Below are 26,064 nucleotides of genomic sequence, written 5' to 3'. Positions count from 1 at the left end.
TGTCACTGAGCAAGTTACTAAACCTTAATTACTTCATCTGTAAAGGGAGAATCTTAGTAACACTTACCCATGAGGCTGCTGAGAGGATTGTTCCAGGTTTGGTTCCTCGGGAAGCAGATTGTGAGACAGAAGTTAGCCAGCAGGATTTTATGAAGGGATTCTCTTAAGAGCAACAGGGGTAAGAGGGAGAGCAGGAAGGGGTCCTGGGCAGAGGGAACAGCAGAGCTGGGATGAAGTCCCAAGAAAGCAGCAGCCAAACCCAGAGGGCGCTCTGGAGCTGGGAAAGCGCGTTAGCCCCTACCCCGAATTGGACCCAAAGGACAGGGCAGTGATGCCCCTCTGTTGATCAGTCACTGGATCCAGGCTGCCCCTAGAAGGAGGTGTGACCATGTGCAAGGCAGTTTTCTTCAGCTGAGCCAATCCCCAAAGGACACCTGAGATTGGGTTTCCTGCAGTGTTCCCAGCATCTAGGTCCTTCATGCCTGAAAGGGGATCACAGGCTCCATCACAAAGATTAAATGAGATTATCCACATCAAGCTCGTAACACAGTAACTGGCACGCAGTAAATGCTTAATAAGTGGTCGCCATTACAATTGTTGTTGTTGTTATAGCTGTTATTTGCCAGGCACTGTGCTACAGGCTGGGGACTCAGTGTTGATCAAGATGCTGCTCCTGCCCTTAAGAAACTCAATCCATAGCAAATCAGACCATCAAGCAAGCAATTGTAATGCAGTGCACTTGATAGGGTGTCACAGGATTTGTATGGGAGCATCCAGAAGGGACACATGCCCCAGACTAGGAAGGCGAAGGAAAGTGATACCCAAGGTGATACCTGGAGGTGGAGAGGAAGGAGTCAGCCAGGCAAAAGGGAGTGGGAGGCGTCGGGGGCGGGGAAGAAGGTTGAAGAAGCAGTGTGCGCATGATGCAGTCCAGCAGGGCCAGCACGGAGTGGGCGCCAGGAAGAGGGGAAGAGGGGTCTGATATACACCAGGCCAAGGAGTGTTGGACTTGGATATAAAGAGGGCCATGGGGAGCTATTAAAGCATACTAACCAGAGAAAGGACATGGCCCATTTGTGCTTGAAAAAAATCACTCTGGCCACCATTTGGTCAATGGATTGAACATGGACAACATTAGAGGCTGTTTCCAGGGTCCAGATGAGAGATAAGGATGACCTTTACCAGGGTGGTGACACTGAAGAAAGAGAAGGGTACCCAAAGTCAAGGAATAGAGAAAGGGAAATTCAGGGTCATGTTTAAGCTTCTGATATGGGCAAGTGAATTCCAGAAGGCCTGGTGTCTTAGTCCATTCAGGCTGCCATAACAGAATAACACAGACTGGGTGGCTTATAGACAACAGAAATTTATTTCTTACAGTTCTGGAGGCTGGGGATTCCAAGATCAAGGCACCAGCTGATTCGGTATCTGGTAGGAGCCAGAGGAACAGCTGTATTCTCACTGGGCCTTCACATGGTGGAAGCAAGCAGTGAGAGAGATCTCTGGGGTGTTTTTTACAACAGCACTAAACCCATTCATAAAGGCTCCATCCTCATGACCTAATCACCTCTGAAAGGACCCGCCTCCAAATAGCATCACACTGGGGATTATGTTTCAACATATGAATTTTGGAGGGACACAAACATTCAGTCTATAGTCCCTGGGGAAGGCGTGTCCTAAGACCTAGAAGAAAAAAAGTCACCAAGGACAGATATGCCCCTCATTATTCATCATGGCTCAAAGGAGCTTCTTCCAGGCAGTTCTCCAAGACTTATGGCTCCATTTTAGACAAACCCACTTGAAGCTCCCGTGGAATATAACTCTCAGAAGCAGCTATGTTAATCCCAGAGGAACCTGCTTCCTCCCTGCTTCTGTCTAGCAAATCTAACAAACAAACAAATAAACAAAACACCAGCAAAGAATACTCTCAGTGTTTAAACGTAGTTGTAGTGGAAAACAAATTGAGCAAAGGAAGAAGACAGAGATAAAAATTCACTTTGGAATCAATCTTCAATAAACATCAATATTTATTGAATATGAACTCTGGGCCCAGCCTTGTGCTCAGGGTTTCAGAAATAAGGAAGAATAAGAGAGCCACTGACTAGTGCACTTGAGGGTCCAGCTCCTTCAATAGTCATACTTCTTATGATAAATTACTGCACTGGCATTTGGGTTTATACTTCATTCTCGTGTGTTTGGTGACCCAAGTCAGTCCCTGGGGCTTAATCATCTCTGTGTTTTCACAGAACTGAGTTTTTGTACTTTAAAGCTGGTAAGTAGACCTATGTAAGTGAGAAACATTCCACTGGACGTGACTGGCAGGCCTCTCTAGCATTTGCTCCAAAAGGAGTAATTTGAGGGCGGGAAGACACAAAAGGTGTTGTCTCTGAGGGTTCCAGAGTATTCTCTGCATTTGAGTTGGAAAGTTGGGCCCAATATTAGTCCAAGGCAACTTCTCAAAATGTTTCTGGCTAAGGGAATGAGTCTGCATGCCTAAGGATCTAAAATGGGACACCCCCCCCAAACATTCTGCCTCTGGGGGCGCACTCTCTCTCCCAGAGGAATTGAGGTGCTTGGCTGAGGTTACAAGTGCAACCCACCACTGAATTAACCAAACAAAATCTTTTCCTGATTTGAATTTTCCTCTACTTTCCAAATGAAGGTCAAATTAAGATAGCAAGAACCAACTTCCACCATAAAAAAGACCCAAACCCAAAAGAATATTTTTTTTTTCTTTAAAGTTATTCAATGCAATGATAGTTTCTACATTTCAGATTTGAGGTTCAGGAGCATAAAACCATGCGCTGATGCAATCTTTCTTTAGGTTTCGAAAGAAAGGCAGGTGAGTTTCCATTTGTACTTCCATTTTCTCCCTGGCTTGGTGATGGTGTCGGATCAACATTCCAGAGCTCCTTCCGGACGGCCCTTAAGCCTATGGAAAAAAGTGATTAAAACCTAACTGAGGGCCAATATCCTGGAGTATCAGTATATGGGGATGCAAAGGGGAGGTGGGAGAGACTCGAGTTTAAATCCAGCGACTTTAAAGGCTAACGATGACTTTGTTTTTATACGAAGGAGCCAGTCCCGGGAACACCCACGCGGCTCGAAGAAGAGGGAACGAGTCTGAAAACCGAAACCGGCCCAGGACACACAGGCGATGTCCCTGGGGCTCGCTAGTCCTGCCGGCCGGCGGCACGCGCACTCCGCGGATGCACCGGGCCCACCCCAGGGCCATCTCGGCCGGGGGACCCCCGCCGGGGAAACTGGAGCTGGGGAGGAGGTGGAGGGTTGGAGGAGGGGCGGCCTGGCCGAGGCCCCGCCCACGCCCTGGCCCCGCCCACGCCCCGCCCCGCCACGATTATAGCCGATGACTCAGGGCGGAGCTCCACATCCAAGCGGCGCCGCCGCCAACTTATCTGGATGGGACCAGAAGTTTCTAGCCGGCCAGTTGCTACCTCCCTTTATCTCCTCCTTCCCCTTTGGCAGCGAGGAGGCTATTTCCAGACGCTTCCAGCCCTCTCCGGCCACGTCACCCCCTCCTTTAATTCATAAAGGTGCCCGGCTCCGGCTTCCCGGACACGTCGGCGGCGCGCACGACTCTAGCTCCGGCCGCGGCCAGCGAGCGACTCTGCACCTGGAGGTCCGGCACCCCGCGACCCCGTGACCCGGCACCCCTTGATCCGGCACCCCAGCGGCCGCCCCTCTGGGCCAACCCCGACCCAGCATGAGCGCTGCCACCCACTCGCCCATGGTGCAGATGGCGTCCGGCAGCGGCGCCGGCGACCGCGACCCCCTGCCCCCTGGCTGGGAAATCAAGATCGACCCGCAGACCGGCTGGCCCTTCTTCGTGGACCACAATAGCCGTACCACGACGTGGAACGACCCGCGCGTGCCCCCCGAGGTCCCCAAGGTGAGCAAGGCCCGCGCCGCAGGCCGCCGGGTCAGCGGCCCCCCCTCGACGGCCAGCGGTCGGGACAGGGCCGTAGGGGGCGGCTGGACTGGGCCGGGCTGCGGGGACGCGAGGCGCCAGGTGCCCGCCGGCCGTAGCCCGCCTGAGCCGGTGCCCCGGAGGTCAGTGAAGGCCACCTGGGACGCATGGACCCCCCAGAAGGATACCAGCTCTCATGGGGGTCGGCCTGCTGCCCCCCCACGAGCCCCCTCCCTTGGTCGGCGTCGGGGCGAGGGGGAGGTCCGGGAGAGGACTGTCCTCCCTGGGCCGCGTTTGGTTTCCGGGGGTCGGGCGGGAAGTGGGACCCGCGCGGTGGTGCCGGGTTCGGTCCACCGGCTCGATGCGAGGGGCCGTGGGCCAGGAGACGAGGGGAGGCCGGCCTGGTCAGCATCGGAGGCCCAGGCCAGGCCCCGCCGCGGCCTCCGCCCGGCTTCCAGGGCCGAGATCCTGGTTTCACCCTGCTGACCGTACTTTGGCGGACGCCGGGGGGCCATTGGCAAGCTGGGGTGGCGGTCTTTTAGGGTCTGTTAGGAATTTTACCCCCTAAAGTTCCTGAATTCGATTGAAGGTGTCTTGACTTCACCCTCCCATCTCAGGCACAGAGTGACTCAGGAGGCTGGATGTAAATTCATTCCTTTTTTTTTTCCCATTCTGTATTTGAAATTAAAATTGTGTTATTGGTTGAAACTGTTTTCACTAAGAATATATTCTAGTATGACTTGTTAAAAACAAGATGCTGTTCTTCCAGGCAGTTTCTAAACTAAAGATGTGGGACTGTCTCCTAGTTGGCTATTGCCTTAAACATTGCCTCACACTGGCAAGAAAGAGACTTCTTTTTTTTTAAATGGCAATACATTCCCTTCCTTGTTATGTTACTAAAATACCTAGGATTTGTTTCTAATACACAAATAACTGTGTAGTAATACTTCTGTATTAGAAGGATGCCTCATTTACATATATACAGGGATATATACTACTTAATCCTTAGAAGCATGAAAATTTGAAAATAGAAACTTGGAATGAGTCTGTTAACTTAAAAAATTATAACTAATCGTACTACTCTTGTAATTTTCTATAAATTTGAGCTTTTTCAAAATATTAAGCTTGGCAAAAAGAAAAATACTTAAAGGGTAGTGTTACGTTGTCTGGGCAAAATAAAAATAAAAGTCATAAAGAGCTGATAAGTTATTTTGAAGATTTAAAAATTCACAAAATTAAAAATGCTTTATAAATCATTATTTTAGAAGAAAGATCTGTGTTATCCACCTTCATTTTTATGCAGTTTTTTCTTAAAAATATTTATAAGACTGCCCAACAGTGAGACATTGTAGATTCAGCAGCTTACATTTATAAGAAATTAATTGTATATTTATTTCTGAAAATTAGTACCTAGAGGCTATAATTAGCTGGGATGGGCATAACCATATATACTTTTTTGCTTGTCTGTTCAGCCCATTATTGAGTGAAACTGATGCTCATTTCAAACCAGCTCTGTTACTGCAGCCTGCAAGGATGTAGACCTTTACTGTGGGCAAAAAAACACAAAAAACAAAAGTATCATTTTGAGGCTTCCTTCCTATAGAGACAGGGACGGTCAGAATCCGCTGGCATCCTTGGTGGTGAGCGAAGATCAAGTTTGAACATACCCACTGTGAGTGCAGTGTTAAGTCCCACCTTGCTGGCACTTTGTTTTCAACATGAAACTCACCCAGCACGTTGAGATCTTTGTGCATCTGTACAGTGGATGGGTTAGGCTTGGTTTTATAAACTTTCTCAAAGGGGAAAAAAACAGGTTGAGTTACTATTATTGTTCTCGACAAGTAGAAAATACGAGCTACTAAATCAGAAGTCTGATGCTGGAAAAGTTGATTTGAAAATTGAACAGTCAGAATTTTAAAGTTGAAAGGTCCTTAAAGACCTTTTACCCCAGCCTCTATTTTTCTGAGAAAGAAACCCAGAGAGGGGCTTCCCTGGTAGCACAGTGGTTAAGAATCCGTCTGCCAATGCAGGGGACACGGGTTTGAGCCCTGGTCTGGGAACATCCCACATGCCTTGGAGCAGCTAAGCCCGTGCGCCACAACTGCTGAACCTGGGCTCTAGAGCCCGTGAGCCACAACTACGGAGCCCACGTAATAAATAAATTTATAAAAAAGCACACAAAAAAACAAAAAACAACCCAGAGAGTTCAAGTGTGTTTCCAAAGGCAACTCAGCTAGTACCAAGAGCAAAGAGAGAACTACACTGAAAAGTCGATAAGAGGCAGTGTATCTGTTCAGAGGAAGTTAGAAGTGTCTTAAACTTTTACGAAACTATGAAGCTTGCAGGCTGGAATACTTGATAATTTTTGTGTCCTCCCAACCATCAAGTATTGGGTGGCTGACTTCGGTTCTGTGACTACTTAGATGGTGATGGCTGGATGTGATCAACTCAAGAAAAGAGCTCTCTTTACCAAATTAATTACTTGAGATTTCTCAGCATGGTACCAAAACATAGGGAGAAAACTAACATTCAGTTCATTAGCTCTGGGCTTCATTGCTTTCAAGACTGTGCTTTGATATACACAGAACATCTATGTGACTAATTCACTTTCACTTATATGAATGACACCTTACTCCAGAGTAAATACAATGGACAATCCTTCGCTGTTACTTTATATTCGAAATTTGGTTTCTTAATGTGGAAGGAGAAAAGGGCTCAGGCAGAAAACAAAGGGTGATTTTAGAGGAACTGAGCTAAGAGGACCCCCTGAGCATCCTTACTTTCAAGAGGAGATGCTGTCAATCAATAAAGAGCTATTCATTGAGCATGAAAAACAGAGAAAGCCCTCTTCTGGAGAAGACAGCTTCTGGGTGTTTACAGTTTAACCGTGTAGCTACAGAAATGGCTTTCGTCGAAAGAAGAAAAAGATCAGAACTTTGGTTTAGTCTTATCCTCTGTTGTCTTACGATTGATCCTCTCTCATTCCCCTGAGGTGGTTAGAGTGACTTTTCATCCCATTTTTACAGAGGCGGCAACTGAAAGCAAGTGTCTTGCCCTTCATTGCAGAGGCAGGACAGCTAGAGGCAAAGGCTTTGGACTTAATCCAGCTCCACTCTGAGCAACTGAACCTGCAGTCTTCCCGGATATCGATTTTCTGCACACGTGGGCTTCCCACTAATCTCCTGGCAGTTTCATACCAGTCCAGGCCCCGTCTCTGGCAGAGAGCTTGACATCCACTTTGGAATCAGGGGATGTACAGTTTCTGTGCAGCCACTCCTCCAGGCTCTCTTGCTAAATAAACAGAGGCCAGATATTTCGGAGCGTGGCGCTGTGCTGCTCCCTCACAAACCTTCCTGCGACCAGAGTGAGACCCTCCTCCCTGGAGGAGCAGGGCTGTTCTAGCTCTGCCGGTCTTGGAGGTCCCCGGCACGGATTCCCAAGCCTGGCAGTCTCCAGGGAAGCCTTTTAAGAACACACATTGCCAGCTGGGTACCCCCTTTTTCAATCTGAGTTGCTCAGGGTAGGGCCCAGAAATCTGTATGTCAAAAAAGCTTCCCTCTTGGTTCTTGGTTCCGGCAGTCTGGCATTTGGGAGCCACCGAAGGACAATGATCCCACTTCTTAGGGGGGCGGGGGAGCTGTGACTTCACGTGCGCCTGCGTAGGCCTTGGCATCCTCAAGGGGCCTGCTCAACATCTAACCTGCAGAGCTGTCACCGGAGCCTCCCTTCCTTCGTGGTGAAACTCGCCCGGTGCGTGGCTTCTGGGAACGAAGATAGGGGTGGCGTGGGGAGGGCTGGAGCCTGGTGGGGTGCCAGTGCCGGGTGTGGGGAGGTGGTCCCGAGACCCTCCTGAACCCCAGGAAGAAGCAAGCCAGAGTCTCTCCCTCTTGTCTTCCGCTGCCGGCAGAATCTCACCACAGTAATTTGACAGATTATCCTCAGGCTCTGTGCGAGACAGGTAGGAACATCCTTTCAGAGGAAATCGGAAATGTTTTGAGTGTCGACTGAAGAAGAGCCCCATTTCTTCCCCTTCACGTTCGGCGGAGCTTCCTGAATTTTCTTAAAGATGAGATCACCTTGTTCTTTGCACATTGACTGCAAGCTCTTGTGCCTCTTAGAATCGGGACACAGTCAGGAAATGAGTGGCCATTCTCTCCTTTGTATTTCCAGCCAGTTGCAGTTACTCTGGAGCAAATTTCTTTATGACTGATGAATAGTGATTTGCTGGGGGTGGATAAAGAACATGGCCAGATGCCTTATGAGTCCAGCTCATCCAGGACCTTCATTTTCCCTTCTAAATAGCAGTCTGTGTTTGGCTTATGCAAGAACTGAGCAAAGCTTGTCCCCTGTTTTGTGGAGTATATTTACCCTTTACAAGGGTAGAGTCAGTGCCTGGGAACCGTGGCAGCGTTTGACGTTAGCCAGGGCCGGGAAGGCTTGGTTGTTTGTTGCTGTTGGGCTGCCTGTGAGTCAGAAGGCTTCATACCACCCATGAGGCTTGATTAGCACTGTCCTCGTTTCTGGAATGACACACAGTTGCCTTATATAAACCACTCTGCATGTCTGTTAACTTCCTATTGACATTTTAAAATGATCTGGTATTTTTCATAAAAATTAAGAAACCATGCGTAATCCAAAGCTCCTCTTTCTCCTTCATAGTTTTGCTGTTTTCATGTTGCTCTTACATATTTAAGACACCTTGTATAGAAAAACTGGGAGCAGATGACAAAGGCCTTGCTTATTAGGAACCTCCAAGGACCCTCTAGTGCTGATGGACACTGAGGAAACCTCTCTCATACCTGACTGAGGAATCCTCCAGCCCCTCCCGGCTCCCCATTGCTCGTGAATCAAGTCTACACACCCTTTTGTGCCTCAGCTCTCAGACTCACAGCTGGACTTTTGAACCTAGGCTCCAGATCCCCTCCTTTTGCAGATGTGGAAGCTGATCTCTAGCCCTTGTTTGGCGTTGTGCAGCTGCGTGAGATATCTGGTGTTCTTAAACTCTTCACATATTTCTATGACAATTTCTTTGGGGGCCTTGGCAGCTTTTCAGCAAGCCAGGCAGCTTGTAAAAGCTTAAGCAGAGAGAATTTCTTTAGGAAGGGATGAACTATTTTTTTGTCTGTCAACATATTTATAGATACGTGCCAGACGCAGGTGGGTGCTTTTCCAAACCTTCTCTCTTTAAATCCTCAAAGCAGCTCACTAAGGTGGAGGCTGTCAGGCTCACCTTATGCATGAGGAAACAGACTTGGAGAGAGAGGATGTGCCTGGCCTCTCAGCTATGACGAAACAGAAAGACTGTTGTGGCCAGAGGTTTACCACCCCCACCCCCACCCCCACCCCAGGTGACAGACAGGCTTGCCGCTAGTGGACCTGGCTGCTTCTTTATACTCAGTCCTTTATGCTCCGAGCTCGCCAGGAGCATAAACAGCCTTGAGTCCATCTCTTACAGCCGATCAGAAATGTTGGCTCGTTTCCTGAGCCTGGGTCTGAACCTAGAAGATGGACCCCAGTCTTCACTCATTCATCTCTTCCGACATTTTTGAGCACCTGCTCTCTGCAAGTCATGGTTTTAAAGGCCACACAGAGGACAGTTCTGCCTCCTTTGGTGCCATTTTCCACAAAGCATTTATTCTGTCTCTCCGGTGAAGTAGGCTATCTATCCCTGCTCTGGACTCCACATTACTTCAATTCGAATCTTTCTTCCAAAAGGCGGCACTTTTCTGCTTTGCCCTGGGGTCACGTCCCTGTGGACTGGGAGTCCCAGAGGCACAGTCTGCGTCTCTTTCCCCTTTCTGCCTCTCAGAGCCCGGCAGGGTCTACAGGCTCAGCGTGTGAAGGATTCTGCGTGGAGAAGAGTAAAACATGGGCCTGGGCTCCGGAGTGGACAGGCTGGTTGAAGGAAAGCATCCCTTCCTGAAGAGCGTGTCGCGGGAAGCCTTCTGTTGGTTCCCAAGCGGCGGTGTCTTCTGCTCCCAGATGTCTCCCGGGAGCCGGTTTCTTTTTATTGAATTTCTGAATGGCCTTTTCTCCACCGGGGACTTTGGTATTGATTCCCTAAATTCATCCTTACGGCTCTGGAGAAGCTCTTTTTTGTCCCCGCCAGTGACACAGCGTCTTGGAGCAGGCCTGCCGGGGAGGCCGGTTGCTGGCAACAGCCAGATGCCTCTAAGCCACAGCGGCAGAGAGCAGCCCCGGCGCCACGGAAGGAGTCTCTCTCCAGTTTTTCTGTCCATGAGGCTGGCAGTAAGATCAGAGGCTGCAGAGCGAAGCCTCTTATTCACTGTCAATTCTGAAGCGCCCGGGATTGTAGATTGCCTGCTGCCTACATTAGGAGCCTGTAAACAGTGCGCCTCCCAAGAGCTCCCTGCGCAGAGCTGTGTCCCTAGTGATTGAGGCGAGACTTTCCCCTGAAAATGCCTTAGCATCCTTTTGAAGAACAAACATTTCCTATTTTGAAGTAACTTCCTCAGTTTCTTGAAAATTTAATTTAATTTAACTTAAAGTAGAATTGTTGTTCTTTTCAGTTATTTAAAAAATTCTTCTTGGACAAAGAAAGAAAGAAAGAATGAATAGTTGAGAAATGGAAACGGCAGGAAGAAAGGAGAGGACGTGTGTGGCGGAGAAGGCAGCCACATCACTTTTGAATCTTCCAGATTATTCCATGGACCCTGAGTGTCAGAGCGGGACCAGTGCTCCTGCTGGGCTAGACCTGGGTTCTCTCCCTGCAGAGGCCCCCTGCTGGGCTTGTGTGGAGTCTTGGGGCTGTGTGACTCAGAGGTGAGCCCCGCTGTCGCTGCAGTGACTCAGCATCAAGCCCTGGCTCCCTGACCGAGACCACACTCGAACTGAATGTTCCAGGTCTGCGCCTCAGCCCAGCTCCAGCCGGGCGAAATGAAATGCTTTCCCTCCTGCTGCGTTTTACCCCAAGAAGGTGAAGGGTTTGGAGACATGAGCCAATCATTATCACACAGTGTACAGGGGTGGCAGGAATGGTGAAAGGGGTTAACGTATCCCCGGCCTTGGTGTCTGACAGACCTGGGTTCTGGTGATCTCAGGTAAATCACTCACCTTCCCCGAGCCTCAGTCTCTCCTTCTGAGAAACGGGCATACACCAGTACCTGTCCAGCAGGGTCATGAGGATCGGGAAAGTGATGAGCCAGGGCCTGACCTGAGGCATATGTGCGGTCCGTGGCGACAGTCCCAGTCTTTGCCAAGAAGTCGGAGGGGATTCACAGGCGCTTGGCTTTCCCACAGATTGGACAGTGCTGGCTGGACGTGGGTCTCTTGGTTCCTAGATGGGTATGAAGTCTCGTTTCCCAAGGCAAGGCCTCTTCTTATCGCCCCTGGACCACTTTAGCTGACTCTCCTTCCACCAGTGTCCAGACACCCTCAGCACCCTTCCCGGGGGGTTCCTGTGTCCCTCGTGGGTGTGGTAGGTGCTGGGCAGTAACTCAGCGTGAGGGCAGATGAAGGCTGTTGGCCTTCTGGAGCCTCAGCCAGACCTGCAGCCCACAGCTTCATCCGTCTGTGGACTCACCCCAGATACCCTGCCCAAGATGGGCCAGGGGAACTGTGTATCCTGTGTTCTGCAGGGGGCGCTGTGTTTACCCGTAATCCCGACTGCTTGAGGCAGGGCTCTCCCTCCAAGTCTCTGCACAGGCCTGAGGACCGACTACGTGCCCAGTGGTGTTGGGGGGAAACGGAGCCACGTTAAACGAGGGGCCGGCCCTCTGCACAGGTGTACTGGACCCTGCCCTAAGCGGGGGAAATGTCACCGTGGGTGGAAGGAGAGAGGCAGGGGGTTTCTAATTGCCACCACCCTTTTGGGGGAGGGTGGTTGCTGGGGAAGGAGTGCTTTGAGAAGCTGCTTAGGGTGGGGGAGGGGTCCTCCCAGCAGTCCCCCCGAGACTACCACCATCTGTCAGAGTCTCCCCTTGCCGGAGCTGTGGTTGACGAATCGGAGATTTTTTTCTTTTGCGAAACTGTGTTTTGTACAAAATACATGTCCAGTGAAGCCCAGCACCCTGATACCAACAGATGCTTTGCATGGTTGACATCTCACAGACGGAGGAGCCCGGTGACTGAACAGTGTTCTACCTGATGAGTCTGAGAAAGAACCTTGAGAAACCCATGGAAATGTGTCCATGGGGATGAAGAGGTCTCTTTATCTAAATTCAGACAAGATTTCACTTCCTAATACGGAAATTTCAGGTACTTTTCCGTTTGTGATTTATGCCTTTAGATTGATCCCTACCCTTTTTTTTTTTTTTTTTTCCTGAAGAGGAAGTAGTTAGTCTTTAATTTCCCTGAAGCCATTGAGCTCAGGAGCTGAACTCCAGTGACCGGGATTCTCTTCCTGGTTCTGCAGTCACTTCCCATGTGACCTTGGGCCACATCTGCTCCATGGTATCCTTGAGGAGGGGTCCAGGGGGCCCATGGGGGCCTCTGAGCCCCGAGCGCTCTCCCCAGCAGGGGACATACCCAGCTGTGGCCTGGAGACTGCTTATACGCCCTGGGGGGACACACTGAGAGTATTAGGGGGACAACCAGCAGATGTTCTACTCCCAGACGCCTCCTGCCCCAGCCTGGCTTGGCTCTTTCCCCTGGGTCTCAGGGGCATGTGTGCAGGAACCACAGTCACTGCAGGTTGCGTGTTGATTCTCAGGTGAGTTTGTCTGCAAGGCAGACCCCTTCAGCGCCTGGGGCCTGTTGAAGGGAGAGGGGAGTTTAGCGCTCAGGCCCCTAGAGTTGTTTTTAGCTGTGTTTGCTTCCAGGTTGTGAAACTTTAGATACACTTCTTAGCAGAGAAAGTGCCATCCCTGCTAATTAGTGCTCTTAAGACTCTCAGATAAAGGGGCTTCGGACTCTAACAGGCTCATTACCAACTTGGTGAGATCACTGAAGAATTAAACACAAATTCACAACTCTGTAAATAGGCCCAACCAACTGTTGCTTGGGAAAAGCTGGGTCCATCAGTAACTATTTGTGGAATGGAGGAACGTAGTTGTATAGGGCACGGGACAGCTCAGAGTTTACAGAGACTTTCTCGTGCCTTATCTCACTTAAATCTTGCAAAAAGCCCTGGAACGCATGGGGATTTTTATAGCTGGGGGAACTGAGTCTTAGTACCAAGGAGTCCTGTCCGAGGGCACACACCTGGCGAGCAGCAGGGCAGGATTGGAGTCCCGAATGGCAACTTGAAAACGGGCTCATCTCTCTTGTTTTAAGCACATCTTAAAAATGTGCTTTTCCCTAGCAGAAGCACATAGGGACACCCATCTCAGTAATCCCAGGATCAACTGTACATACTTTTTTTTTTTTAATTGGGGTATAGTTGATTTACAGTGTTGTGTTAGTTTCAGGTGTACAGCAACGTGAATCTGTTATACATACACATATATCCACTCTTTTTTAGATTCTTTTCCCAAATAGGCCATTACAGAGTATTGAGTAGAGTTCCCTGTGCTATACAGTAGGTCCTTATTAGCTGTGTATTTTATATATAGTAGTGGGTATGTGTCAATCCCAATCTTCCAATTTATTCCTCCCCCACCCCTTACCTCCTGGTACCATAAGTTTATTTTCTACATCTGTAACTCTTTGTAGATAAGTATACATACTTTAATAACAGGGCATATCAGTTAAAACCTCCAAGCACCTGGGACTAGATTGCTTACAGCTCAGACTCTTGTCTCACTAGGAGTGCTGTAAACAGACCTTGGTGGATGTGGACTTTACTTATTATGCAGAATTTGCCCGAAGTCCATTACGTGCCCCAAACAGGGCTGGGGCAGTAGAAGAGACCCTTTACCACATCCCAGTGGGAACTTTGAGTTCGGCTGTGGGGATATAGATATGTCTTTATATATCACATTGGCAATGATACCTTATTTCATGTCTGTGGCCTGTAATACCAAACGAAGTTTTGGTAGAATGTTGAAGCGCAGGTCTGTGCGCTTTAGAAGGAAGTTTTTCTTTTGTTTTGCTTCCTGCCTGAAAGAGGCAAGCCAAGCCACTTTCTTTTGATCCACATCCTCGCTAAATGGGGAGTCCCAGGATTCTTATTTCCCGCCATCTTTTTTTCTGTTTTATGAGTTCTGAAGTGTCTTTAGTAAAAGTCACTGCCTGGCAGGCGTGAGACTCTTCTGGCCTAAAAACCCAGTTGATAGAATCGGTGTCCTACTTCGGACTCCAGGCTGTGGAGGCGGAGGTGCTGCAGGGCAGCCCTCAGAGTTGCCTTTGTCGCTGTTCCCCTTCATTCAGACTGTGGTTTGTAGGTGTTGAGCCCCCCGTTTGAAAGAGCACCGTACCGTGGAGCTGGGGTCGGGGCTCACAGGGGTGCCGTTTTCAGGGTTTATGGTTCCGCCCTGCTTTTAAGGTGCAAGGTCAGCAGCTTCCTCCTCTTCACTTGGTTCATGAAACTTTGGAGCACCTTGAATTCCAGAGAGTTCTAATGTGATTTAACTGGGTACAGTCAAGAGTGGTCATTTTTAGATTTCCGCCACATCAGCTTTTCCTTGTTTTTGAGCTTTATGTAGGTGTTTAGAGCTAGAAGAGATCTTGGAATCAGAGGACGCGGAGAACGTCAGGGCTGCAAGGAACCTCCTTTAGGTCAGTGCTCCCAGTGCCATGGGGGCTGGACTTGCCCACACACCTTCTGAGTCAGACTTTGTTGGGGTTTGAGCGTAGCGTCTGCACTTTTTTGCATTTCCTGGGCGCCCCGGACGCCCCCTAGAGTCTGAGAACCACTGCTTTACAGAACATCTGGGCCTCCCCTTCATTGCACAGCTGAGGAAACTAAGGCCCGGGGAGGGGATGTGAGCTGCTTGCGTAGCGCACATATTTCAGGGCAGTGTCGGCTTTAGGACCAAGCGCAGCCTCTTTCCAAGTCTCCTAGCTGTCCCCTCAGCACCCACATTGTTACTAAAACTCTGTAGTGAAGTTAAGTTGTGCTCTTAAGCAAACAAGACCTGTGTGAGCCACGGGCTCATCCAAGCTCAGAACCTGGCCCCAGGCTTGTCTAGTAATATACCTTGTACTCGATAGGGCAGACTTTGGCTCACCTGAGGTAGTTTTCCCTCCTTTTTATCCCGGCCTTCTCATGGAGTTGTTTGGCACCTGCAGAGGATTTTAATGCAATGCACAAAGCAGAAGCGTGAACCAGTTCATTTTATAAATTAATGCAGTGAGATAAGCAGTGGAAGTCAGGCTCTTGTCTCCTCATTGGATTTCATATGTATGTATTCCTGATGGCTCTGCCCACAGGTAAGGATAATGAGCTGAGCTGATTGGAAAACGCTTCCTGTAGAGCCGTCACTGCTCCTTAGGGAGCTAAGGCAGGTGGTGATGAGGAGGCAGGGCCGGCCATCATCTACTTGGTGACCGTGATGGCACCCCGTCCCTATCACGGGGTCACACAGAAGTGCAACCCCCAGGAGACGGAGTCCCCAGTCCCCAGTGAAGTCAGGGTGGGGCAGGTAGTGCCTTTCTTCTATGAAAGATGCTGGTTGGTATAACCAGTAGGCTTGGGCTGGAACTCGAGAACACTTCTTATGGGACTGAGGAGACATGTTCTAGTCGTATTCTAGGAGAATTATAAACATTAAACATTTAAAAAACTTTTTTCTTGGACTTCCCTGGCTGTCCAGCGGTTAAGACTCCGCCCTTCCAATGCCGGGGGCGCGGGTTTGATCCTACATGCCGCGCGGCGTGGCCAAAAACAAAAAAAAACCAAACTTTTTCCTTTGAAAAAAATTACGTCTTTTTTTTTTTTTTTTTTTTTACTAGACTGTGATGAAAACACCACAGAAGATAGGAAGGGCAGTTTAACTCTTTGGGGCAGTGCTTTTTGGTTAGTAAAACTGAAGCATTTGCTGTTGACAGGGCTCTGATGGGAGGAGAGTAGAAACAGAGGTGGTGTCAGCATCTGGTGCAGACCTTGTTATGGGTGGGCGTTTCATTTTCGGTTTAAATTATTCACGTAGAAGTGTTAGTTTTCTACTCTGTACAAGTGAGGTGGTCTTTTTAACTTGCCTAAAGCAGTGTTTTCTAAACAAAGCCCCCACCAGAGTGGCACGGGAGCCCGCCTTCTTTCAGAGGCCATCATGAGAGATGAGATGGGTGGGTTTTTATCACATGGCATAAATGGGTCGCTAATTCACACGGAACCAGGAGTGCAGACCTCAGGACTGTAGGAAAGTGGCCTCCAGGCCTCCCGTAGCCACCCGGCCTTCCAGCTTGGGCCCCTGACACCCCCAGCCCTGCCTGCGGTGACCACACGCTCCTTCCACGGACCCGGACGTGGCACTGCTCCCAAGACCAGGTCAGGTATGGGCTCCACTGTCGCAGCCCCTGGGGCAGGCGGAACTGCTCTCCTGCCCGCCTTCCCTTCTTCCTTCCTTTTTCTTCCCTTTTCTCTTTCAGTTGAGGCACAAAATATGCTCAGGGAGATGCATAAAAAGCACAACTCGTGGCAGGCCCGCTCCAGTACCTTCTGGATCCGGGGGCTTCCCCCAGGAGCCGTCAAGCCTCAGCCAGGCCTCTGTACGGTTCCCAGGCCCCGGGAGGGTCTGAGGTGGAGGCCCAGCCAGCAGCCGGCTGCGTGGCGATGCTGGGGGTGGCAGCCCTCACCTGTTCGGTCTGGACAGTGTGGGTGGAATGTGGCAAGGGAGGGGCAGTGTTGGGGTCCCAGGGAAGTGGACGGTGTGAGAGACTTCGACACGGACGTACACCCGTTTACCACCACCCAGAGAAAGACGGAGAACGTTTCCATCCCCTCCGAAGGCGGGGGGGAGATCCCGTCCTTCCCAGACGACTCCGTTTTCTCCAGGTGCAGTCACCGTTCTACTCCGGTCACCACCAGTTAACTTCGTCCTTCAGCTTTGATTCCTCTGACACTTCGGGGTCTGAGGAGCATAATCATGGGCCTGTTTAGCGGGGGATTCACATGCCTTTTAGCCTTCCCGGCATCCCTCTTTTTTGGGGGGGTGGCGTCCCTCTTGACGTGCTCTCATAAAACCTCACGACGGTCCTGTGAAGTGGGCGTTGCTAGCCCATTTTCTAGAAAAGGGGATTAAGGCTCACCGAGGTTAAGAGAACTACCCCAGATGAAAGAACTGTTACTAACAGAGGTAAGAATGGACTTGCATCCTCTCTAGGAAAGCCCCCTCCTACTCGAAAAGCCCAGGCGGCCCCCCATCCGCAGGGCCTCCTGTGCTTTCCAGGTAGTTTTGCTTCCTGTTTGTTTCATGCAGCCCCCAGTGGGCAGGGATCGTGCCTCGCTGGTTTGGTAATCCCATGGTACCAAGCAACTCGGGAGGAGGATGTTGACCAGGGGCCAGTCAGCGGATGAGGGCTGCTGACCGCTCAGCTCTGCTTTTGTGCGTGGCCAGGAGGAAGCCCGCAGAGACGATGCCCCGGCACTCGTCCAGGCCCCTGCTCCAGGCTGGAAGGAAGGTGCCCAGTGCGTGGAGAAAATGCCCGGACGGCCTGTTGTGAGTCAGCTCCGAGCAGCACGGCGTTTCTTCGGTCCCTGGTGCTGCCTTCCTTTTGGTGTCCCTCTCATGGCAGGAATTTGGTTCTGAATGTGAGGCCTGGACCCACTCCCTGCTCTTGGGTGCCCTGAGTTAAGCAGGCTAAGATAATGCCGCTGCCCTGAGCACGTGGGTATTCTAATCTGAGAGTGCCTGTCTGCTGGCGTCCCCAAGGACATGGCAACACCCTTGCCTCTCCTTCGTGCTGGAGGCCCTCCGGGGCGGGGGCTCGGCAGGAGGCAAGCAGTTCACGGGTCCGAAAGGGCTAAGTTCCAGGGTCAGCCCTCCGCTCTCCCTACTTGTGACCAGTTTTGCCCCACTGGGAATTACACCCTGAAGCTCCTAGAGCCTCAGCTCTTGGCGTTCGTTTGCAGCTCAGAGGGATGCCTCGTGAGGAAGGATCACCTTCCTTCGTAATAGTTCACCCACTCGGTGTGTGTCAGTGGCACAAATCCTTAGCCCCCTCCTCCGTAAGAGGACCCTCTAGTGCTCAGGAGATCGTCAGGACCGGAAGCCGTGGGGGTCCCTGGTTTCAGTTGCCCAGCCTCTGCTTGGTGAGAAGTGACATTGCCCCGTGAGTGACGGGCCAGCCTTGTTGTCTGAAACAAGATCTTTCTCTGTGGTACATCTGGAACTTGGCCTTCTCAAGGGTCCCAAAATAGCCAGGCCGCTGAAGGGAGAACTTCGTGAGAGGACATAAGAGAGACCCAGCCACTCCTGGCCAAGCAAGCTTTGTTGGCATCACAAGACCAGCACAATTAATCCCCGGGTTTTGTTCTCTCATCCTGTGCTGCTTCTGCATTCCTTGTGTATCTCCCTTTCTCGCAGCTTGTTCTGAAAATATTCCTGAGGAGGCAGCCTCCCGCTGCCGCCCCTTCTCGGCAGATTTCCAAGCTGTGGCCTGCGTTGGGGTCCAGCACGAGTCTGTATCGCTAGGAGACGTGAGGACCGTTTAGAAAGCAGAGAAGCTGGCTGTGGCTTAGGGAGTTGGAAGTGAATGCTCCTCACGCCTTCTGATCTGGGTCTGAAGATCTGGGAGGCGGTCAGGGACTTACCTACGTGCACTGCTGCCGTGTCACCCAGAAAAGAAACCTGTCTTACCACTTTGGGAAACTGGGACTTCTCTTGTGCTCAACAGATACCTTAGCTCCCCTGCTTCCTCGGGATGCTTCTGATTCTTAAACTGCTGCACATACAGCGGCTTCAGTAGGGGATGGGGCATCTGGAAGAAGTGGGGGGTCAGGGGAGGTGCCCACACATTCTGTGCTCAGCTGCCCTGGCTGGCACTGTGGGACCCAGGGTCACTCTGGAAGGTCGGAGTGCTCGGTGCCATGCTTGCTCCTCTTCAGGGCTGTCTTCTCCTTCCCAGTTTCTAACAGGTCCGTGTTTCTCTTTATTTTAGGAAATCGCATCCTCTGCAAACGGGCCTTCGAGGGAGGGCTCCAGGCCGCTGCCCACGAGAGAAGGCCACACTGTGTACCCCCGGCTCCGGCCAGGCTACATTCCCATCCCCGTCCTCCACGAAGGTGCCCAGAGCCGGCAGCCACATCCTGTCTTCGCCTACCCCCAGCCTGGGACGCAGCGCTTCCAAACCGAGGTAGCCCCGGCGGCCCCACAGAGGCCCCAGTCACCTCTGCGGGGAGTGGCGGAAGCCACACAGCCAGATAAACAGTGTGGACAGGCGGTAGCGGTAGCAGCAGCCCAGCCCCCAACCTCCCATGGACCTGAGGTAAGGAGAGGCTTGGCTCGCGGGCCTGTGGGGTGCGACCCGGGGGTGCCGGGTTTTGTGCTTCCTAGGCTGCCCCAGACCCTGATGCGGTGCCCAGGGCAACGCCTGGTGAGATGCGGGGCATCTGGGCCTGACCTGCAGCGTCAGAGGTCACCCAGCAAAGATCGCTTGCAAGACAGCCCTGCGTCCCCCCAGCGTTTCACAGGTTGGTTTTTCAGGTGGGCAGGGATCATGGTTTATTTGGTAGTTAAGGAATTGGGGCTCAGAAGGGTAAACAGCTTGGTCCAAAATCATAAAGTTGGAAGTGGCATTGCTGGGACTGGAAGCCTGGCCTTCTGGCTCCTCATGTGGTGCCCCGTACACCCACCGAGCTTTCTATATCAGAAATACAGAGATACTCTGTGTTATTTCATTCAGTTCAGTGTTCACAGGTAAGTATTAACTGCTTGGAGCTGTACTGACGTGAAAATGAGACCGCATACCTGCCCTTACAGTGTCCACAGTTTAAAAGGAAATGTAAAATCAGGAGTCAGGAAGGCAGCTGCTTTTCAGGTTTTAAGCCTGAAGCCGACACTTCCTGCACTAATGTCTAAAGAATAGTTCTTAATCCAGTTCTTAGCTGAGATTTGAAGGCCAGTGGACCCCAGTAGGAACCCTGAGCCGTTAAGCCCTCTTGGTTTTCCTGTCTGCGCACCATCCCGTCGTGTCTCCTGCACTGCTCTTGAGCACAAATGCTTGCTCCGGGGGTGAAAAATCATAGTTAATGTGGGACGCCAGGAGGCTCTTTTCCCTTCCTTGGAGAAGTGGTACCTGAATTTGTAATGTTTTTGTCGTAAAAATCAAAAGTGACACATCAGTCAGAGAAACCTGAAAAAATTTAAGCTAGCAGGGCCCTTAGAAGCCAGATGGGGAAACACCCTTCTGATTTTCTAGAATAGAAAGTAGGTGGTCGGGAAGGGAAAGGGACCTGGCCTGCCTCGGTCCACACAGGGGACACAGTTCCCAGTGCCCAGCCGAGTTCTCTGTGGATAAGCAGGAAAAGAGTTACGGAAAGAGGAAATGAAGTGACAATAAATAAAATGTAGCGAGCGCTTCCTGTGTGTGGCACTGGGGCTGGGACACACGCACAGATTATTTTACCGAATAGTCAGCCCAGTTACTGGGCTGGGGGTTAAACGGGGCTCCTAAAGCTATTGAGCTGTTACGAATTTGAGCCCAGGCCTCTTGACTCCTGAGCTCCCAGTCTGAACACTACATTTTGAAAATGGAAAGGCTTACAGACGGGAGGTCATATTAAACCTGCTGCCCAGAGCAGGCGCATAATGGGGACAGAGTCGGAGGGCTGGACAGCGGGTGGCTCACGGGGCTGTGCATCTACCCTTTGCATCTTGCAGCGATCCCAGTCTCCGGCTGCCTCGGACTGCTCATCCTCGTCCTCCTCGGCCAGCCTGCCCTCCTCCTCTGGCAGGAGCAGCCTGGGCAGTCACCAGCTCCCCCGGGGCTACATCTCCATCCCTGTGATACATGAGCAGAATGTCACCCGGCCGGCAGCCCAGCCCTCCTTCCACCAAGCCCAGAAGACCCACTACCCAGCTCAGCAGGGCGAATACCAGACCCACCAGCCTGTGTACCACAAGATCCAGGGAGATGACTGGGAGCCCCGGACCATGTGGGCAGCATCCCCGTTCCGGTCACCCGCCCGGGGTGCGTCCAGCCGGGAGGGCTCTCCAGCCAGAAGCAGCGCGCCGGTGCACTCCCCGCCGTCCCTCCGCGTGCAGACCGTGGTCGACAGGCCTCAGGTATGGGAGTCGGTGTCGGCAGACTAGCTGGGGCAGCATCTCTCCAGGGCCTGAGGGGCTCTGTGCAGGTGCCCTGGGTCCCCCCCACCCCGCCCCACCAGCCCTTCCTGCTTTACGCGCATAACTGGGGGAGAGCAAGATCCTGAAAACGGCTGGTCATCAGCAGAAATGCAGGCGAGGGCTGTGAACCTCCAGTGCTTTCTACGGCTTTTGCTCATCTTTCGCTGCAGCTGCCTCAGGGGCAGAGCTCCAGCCACCACCGTGGGCAACAGCGGGCAGAACACAGCGTCACACACCTGTGTGGCGGGGCCCAGGTGTCTCAGTGCCCACCATACCCTTGCAGTGCCCTGCGGCCCCTCCACACCCCACCCTCGGCGTCGTCTCCGGCCTCACTCACACCCCTTCCTGCACTCTGCAGGCCCTTCACTCTCTTGTCTCCTCTTTTGTGCCTTTGCTTGTGCTGGACCCACTTCCTGACATGCCTTCACAATCCAAGCTGTCCCCGTCCTCCAAGGCACAAGCCAGTCTTGCCACTTCCATGAAGCCTCCTCATCTTTCCCACGGTGCCTAGTATGAGTCCCTTACAGTTCAGCATCTGATTATCCTGTGCATTTATTTCAAAAGTGTTCATCCGCTCCCTTCAGCTCTGCTCTGACCTTGGCCACAGGGAGCATGTCTTAACTCCTTTCTCCTCCTTTGCGGTAGAGGACCACGTTCCCTGGCCGATGCCCGGCTGGCTGGGCGGATGGGAAGCCTTCCTTCCTGCCTGGTGAAAGTTACAGGCAGGGCCCGCTTATCCTTCAGTAGAGACGTGCAGGCACTGGTTCCCGGGGGAGGAAGTCTTTTAGTTTTAGCTGAAGAACACTCGGCAGCCGGGGCCGCTCAGCTGCTGAGTGAATTCTCAGCCACGGTTTTTTTTTCTTTTATTGTTTTTCAAATATTTATTTATTTTTTCAACATTGTTTTTTAAATATTTATTTATTTTTTCAACATTGTGGAAGTGCCTTTGCATTTGTTTATTTGTTTGTTTATTTATTTATTTTTGGCTGTGTTGGGTCTTCCTTGCTGCGCACGGGCTTTCTCTAGTTGCGGCGAGTGGGAGCTACTCTTCCGTGCGGTGTGCGGGCTTCTCACTGCGGTGGCTTCTCTTTGCGGAGCATGGGCTCTAGGCACACGGGTTTCAGTAGCTGTGGTGTGTGGGCTCAGTAGTTGTGGCTCGCAGGCTCTAGATTGCAGGCTCAGTAGTTGTAGCTCACGGGCTTCGTTGCTCCGTGGCATGTGGGATCTTCCCGAACCAGGGCTCAAACCCACGTCCTCTGCATTGGCAGGCGGATCCGTAACCACTACGCCACCAGGGAAGTCCCGTGGTCACAGTTTTTAAAAGGAAAGTGCCCTGTAAACAAATGCAGGGCATCTTCTTACTACAGATGGTGACACTGTTGAGGGCCCTCAAACAGAACACCTCCTTTTATTGTTTTTTTTGTTTGTTTTTTTGCTTTTTTATTTGGAAATGATTTCAACCTTACAGAAGAGAAGTCCAGTATATATGAAGGTCATGAAAGCAAAGATTTACCCACATTCACTATTAACATTTTGCTACATTTGCTTTATAATTTTTTCATTTCTCCATATATTATTATCTATATTTTTTGTTTGAGGTTTAATTGTAAATATCATGCCCAGTACCCCTAAATATGTCAGCAGATATTTTCCTAAGAGAGCGACCTTCTCATTCATACCCACAGTAGAATTATCAGATGCAGGAAGTGTAACGTCCTTAAAACATTGTTGTCTCATACACAGTCCATTTTCAGATCTCCTTTATAGCAATTTCCTCCTGTTCCAGGAGCTAATCTAGGATCATGAGCACTGCATGCAGATGTTGTTTTCCTTTAGTCTCCTTTAATCTGGAAAACAATTTCTCAGTCTTTCTTTGCTTTCATGACCTTGACATTTTTGAAGAGTACAAGCCATAGGGCGCCCCCTCTTAAGTGTTTCCAAAGTCGCTTACTCAGCCATTGTTTTAAAACCCAGGAAGAGGCGTGTGGCTGGTTCATGAGTGCTAAGGGCCAAAGTTAAGCATTTCTGGTTGGCAGAAGAGATTTGATGGAAAAGGAGGCTACTGGTGTTCAAACAGCCAAGCGTCCATCAGATCCTTACTCAGACTCAGTAATCCTTTCAAATGGGAAAGAAGTGCCCATTTGCAAAGCGGGAGACGTTTCCTCTCATATCTTTCCCATATTATCAATATTTTCTATAAGTGGTGAAACAATATTTAATACTATTTCCACTTAATCTTATTTGTTTGTAGTGGCCTCCCTTTTATACCTTGTTTGGAAATCCCGTTTTAGAGGCTTGCAGAGATTTGACCTAACTGAACATTATAGTGGGATTTAGTGTTTTTAATATGGAGTACTTTAGACATAATGTAGTCCAACTCCTATTTCCCAGTTGATAAGATCAGTGTGTGAGATTTTTAAGGGGGTTTTAGATGTTCACTTAGATGCTAGGTGAACCAAGATGTTTCTGTTTCAAGCATAGTTAATTTTTTTAAATATTGCTATAGCTTATAGTCATATTAAAGAGGATCTCAGCCTCTGTAGCCAATGTAGTCAGTGCAGAGATTCTGCCCTGCTGAATGTTAGCTCTGGCACAAATGTGTCCAGGCAGAATTCTTACTGCGTTACCCGTTTTCAGCATCTTGCTTATTCTCAAAAAATACATCAGTCTGGGCAGAAACCACAAGGCTGTCATAGGTTGTCTTTTTTTTTTTAAAAAAAGATGATTATAACTTTTCTGAAACAGGAGATGGGAAGGCCACACCCTGAGTGGAGACTGTCACACAGGGTGGTGAAGGGGGGCAAGTGGCCATTATTACTCCTTGGCTCCATCACCTGAAAGTCTGAGTCACCCAGGACTTTGCTTTGAGGTAAAGTAACTCAGCTGTTAGCATGAGTTTATGGTGTTTTCATTTTAAAAAATTATATTGGTTTTCTTTTCATTGCCGTAAGAATACCACCTCCAGCAAAATTCAGTGAGAGATGACAGAGCAAGAGACCAAGGTTAACGAATGGGAGCATAACAGTGGTTTGGCCACATACATGATGAATATCATATTTTAATTCTGTAACAGGTTTGGCTGACGTTGAAAACCCCTCTTATACTATTAAACTTCAAAAAAGTCATTTCTGTTTTCTTCTAGTCGGTACTAGCTACAAACGACTGCCTGGGACTCTCAGCCAGTTATTAAAACTATCTCTGTGTCCTTGCCTCTTCTCAGCAACCCATGACCCATGGAGAACCTTCGCCTGTTCCCCAACCTGAAAACAAAGCAGAAAGCAAGCCAGGCCCAGCTGGACCAGATCTCCCTCCTGGACACATCCCGATTCAAGTGATCCGCAAAGAGGTGGATTCTCAACCTGTTTCGCAGAAGCCCCCGCCTCCGTCTGAGAAAGTGGAAGTAAAGGTTCCCTCTGCTCCGGTGCCTTGTCCTCCCAGCCCGGCCCCTTCTGCCGTCCCCTCTCCCCCCAAGAACGTGGCTGCAGAAGAGAGACCAGCCCCCAGCCCTGCCCCTGCAGAAGCCACACCTCCAAAACCAGAGGAAGCTGAGGTACCCCCAAAACATCCAGGTGTGCTGAAAGTAGAAGCCATCTTGGAGAAGGTGCAAGGGCTGGAGCAGGCTGTGGACAACTTTGAAGGCAAGAAGACGGACAAAAAGTACCTGATGATAGAAGAGTATTTGACCAAAGAGCTACTGGCCCTGGATTCGGTAGACCCAGAAGGACGAGCTGATGTCCGCCAGGCCAGGAGAGACGGCGTCAGAAAGGTTCAGACCATCCTGGAAAAACTTGAACAGAAAGCAATAGATGTCCCAGGTCAAGTCCAGGTTTATGAACTCCAGCCCTGCTCCCTTGAAACCGATCAGCCACTTCAGCAAATCATGGAGATGGGTGCCGCGACAGCAGACAAGAGCAAGAAAAGTGCTGGAAATGGAGAAGATCCCAATACTGAAACCCAGCAGCCGGAAGCCAAAGAAGCAGCAGCTCCGAACCCCAGCAGCACGACAGACACAGCTGCTAACCCAGCAGCACCATAGTCTCCACTGAATAAAAAATCAGCCCCGGAGACTGGGAACTGATTGTGTGCTCTAGAGAATTTTAAGTTGCATGCATCTCAGGCACTTAAAATCAGTTGGTTTTTACTCTTCATAGCCGCTTGGTACGCAGTAACTTGGGTGGAGGCAAAACACACTAATAAAAGGGCTAAAAGGAGAATGATGCTTTTCTTCTGTATTCGTATTCTGTACAAATAAAGAAGTTGCTTGTTACAGAAGTTTAACCCCATAGCTTGTTGTTTTGGAGCCCTCCCTGTATGGGTCCCACATGTTCGTCATGGATGTGAACTGTCTTTCTACAGCTCTGGACTGAAGGAGTTTTTGCGGGGTAGATGGGGAGGCCATTTCTCATCAGTAAACATGAAACCCATTTTTCAGAAGTGTTGCCATTTTAATGGGATGATCCTTGTCATCTCATAGCTAAAATACTTAACTTTAGATAGAATAAACTGTGTAAGGAGCCGTAGGAATACGTGTATGTTGGATGACTTTAATGCTCCATTTAAACAAAGGAAAATAAAGTCGTAATGTAACTCAGAATGTCTTCCGTGGTTTCTAGATTTTGACGAGTGACAGCACTGAGGTGGCCTTTCACTGGCTTCAGGAAACATAAACAGACACGTTGACAGGCCTGCTCTGGGACCTGCGACAGCTCTCCCGGCCCGACCCATGAGAAAATGAGTCTCGGTCATGTTTCATTCTCAGGTTGCAGCTGCAACCTGGGAAGACTCAGAGCTGTGAACGCAGGTGATGGGAGCGTGCCCCTCACACCTCTTCAGATTGCGCCAGCAGAGGTGCATCTCTGCCCACCTGGCCCCAGGCCATCCGCAGGCCTCACTAAAGGGCTGAGTGGGTTCAAAAGTGCACAGTTCTGGGCTTCCCTGGTGGCGCAGTGGTTGAGAGTCCGCCTGCCGATGCAGGGGACACGGGTTCGTGCCCCGGTCCGGGAGGATCCCACA

General features: G+C 50.5%; 1 protein-coding gene across 1 annotated transcript; it reads left to right on the top strand.

The window, feature by feature from the left end:
- Positions 1-2,873: 2,873 nt before the first annotated feature.
- BAG3 (BAG cochaperone 3) lies at positions 2,874-25,645 on the top strand. Its single transcript, XM_081234162.1, has 5 exons — positions 2,874-2,941; positions 3,073-3,907; positions 18,866-19,192; positions 20,587-20,991; positions 24,272-25,645. Exons 2-5 carry the CDS (start codon positions 3,722-3,724, stop codon positions 25,085-25,087), a joined length of 1,734 nt encoding a protein of 577 aa, XP_081090288.1. The 5' UTR covers positions 2,874-2,941; positions 3,073-3,721; the 3' UTR covers positions 25,088-25,645.
- The last annotated feature ends 419 nt before the right edge of the window (positions 25,646-26,064 follow it).

The sequence above is a fragment of the Mesoplodon bidens genome (genome assembly GCF_964165515.1).
Source record: "Mesoplodon bidens genome assembly, chromosome: 1".
Lineage (NCBI taxonomy): Eukaryota > Metazoa > Chordata > Mammalia > Artiodactyla > Ziphiidae > Mesoplodon > Mesoplodon bidens.
Note: the sequence above shows the minus strand (reverse complement) of the source record. Positions and strands in the feature narration are given on the sequence as shown.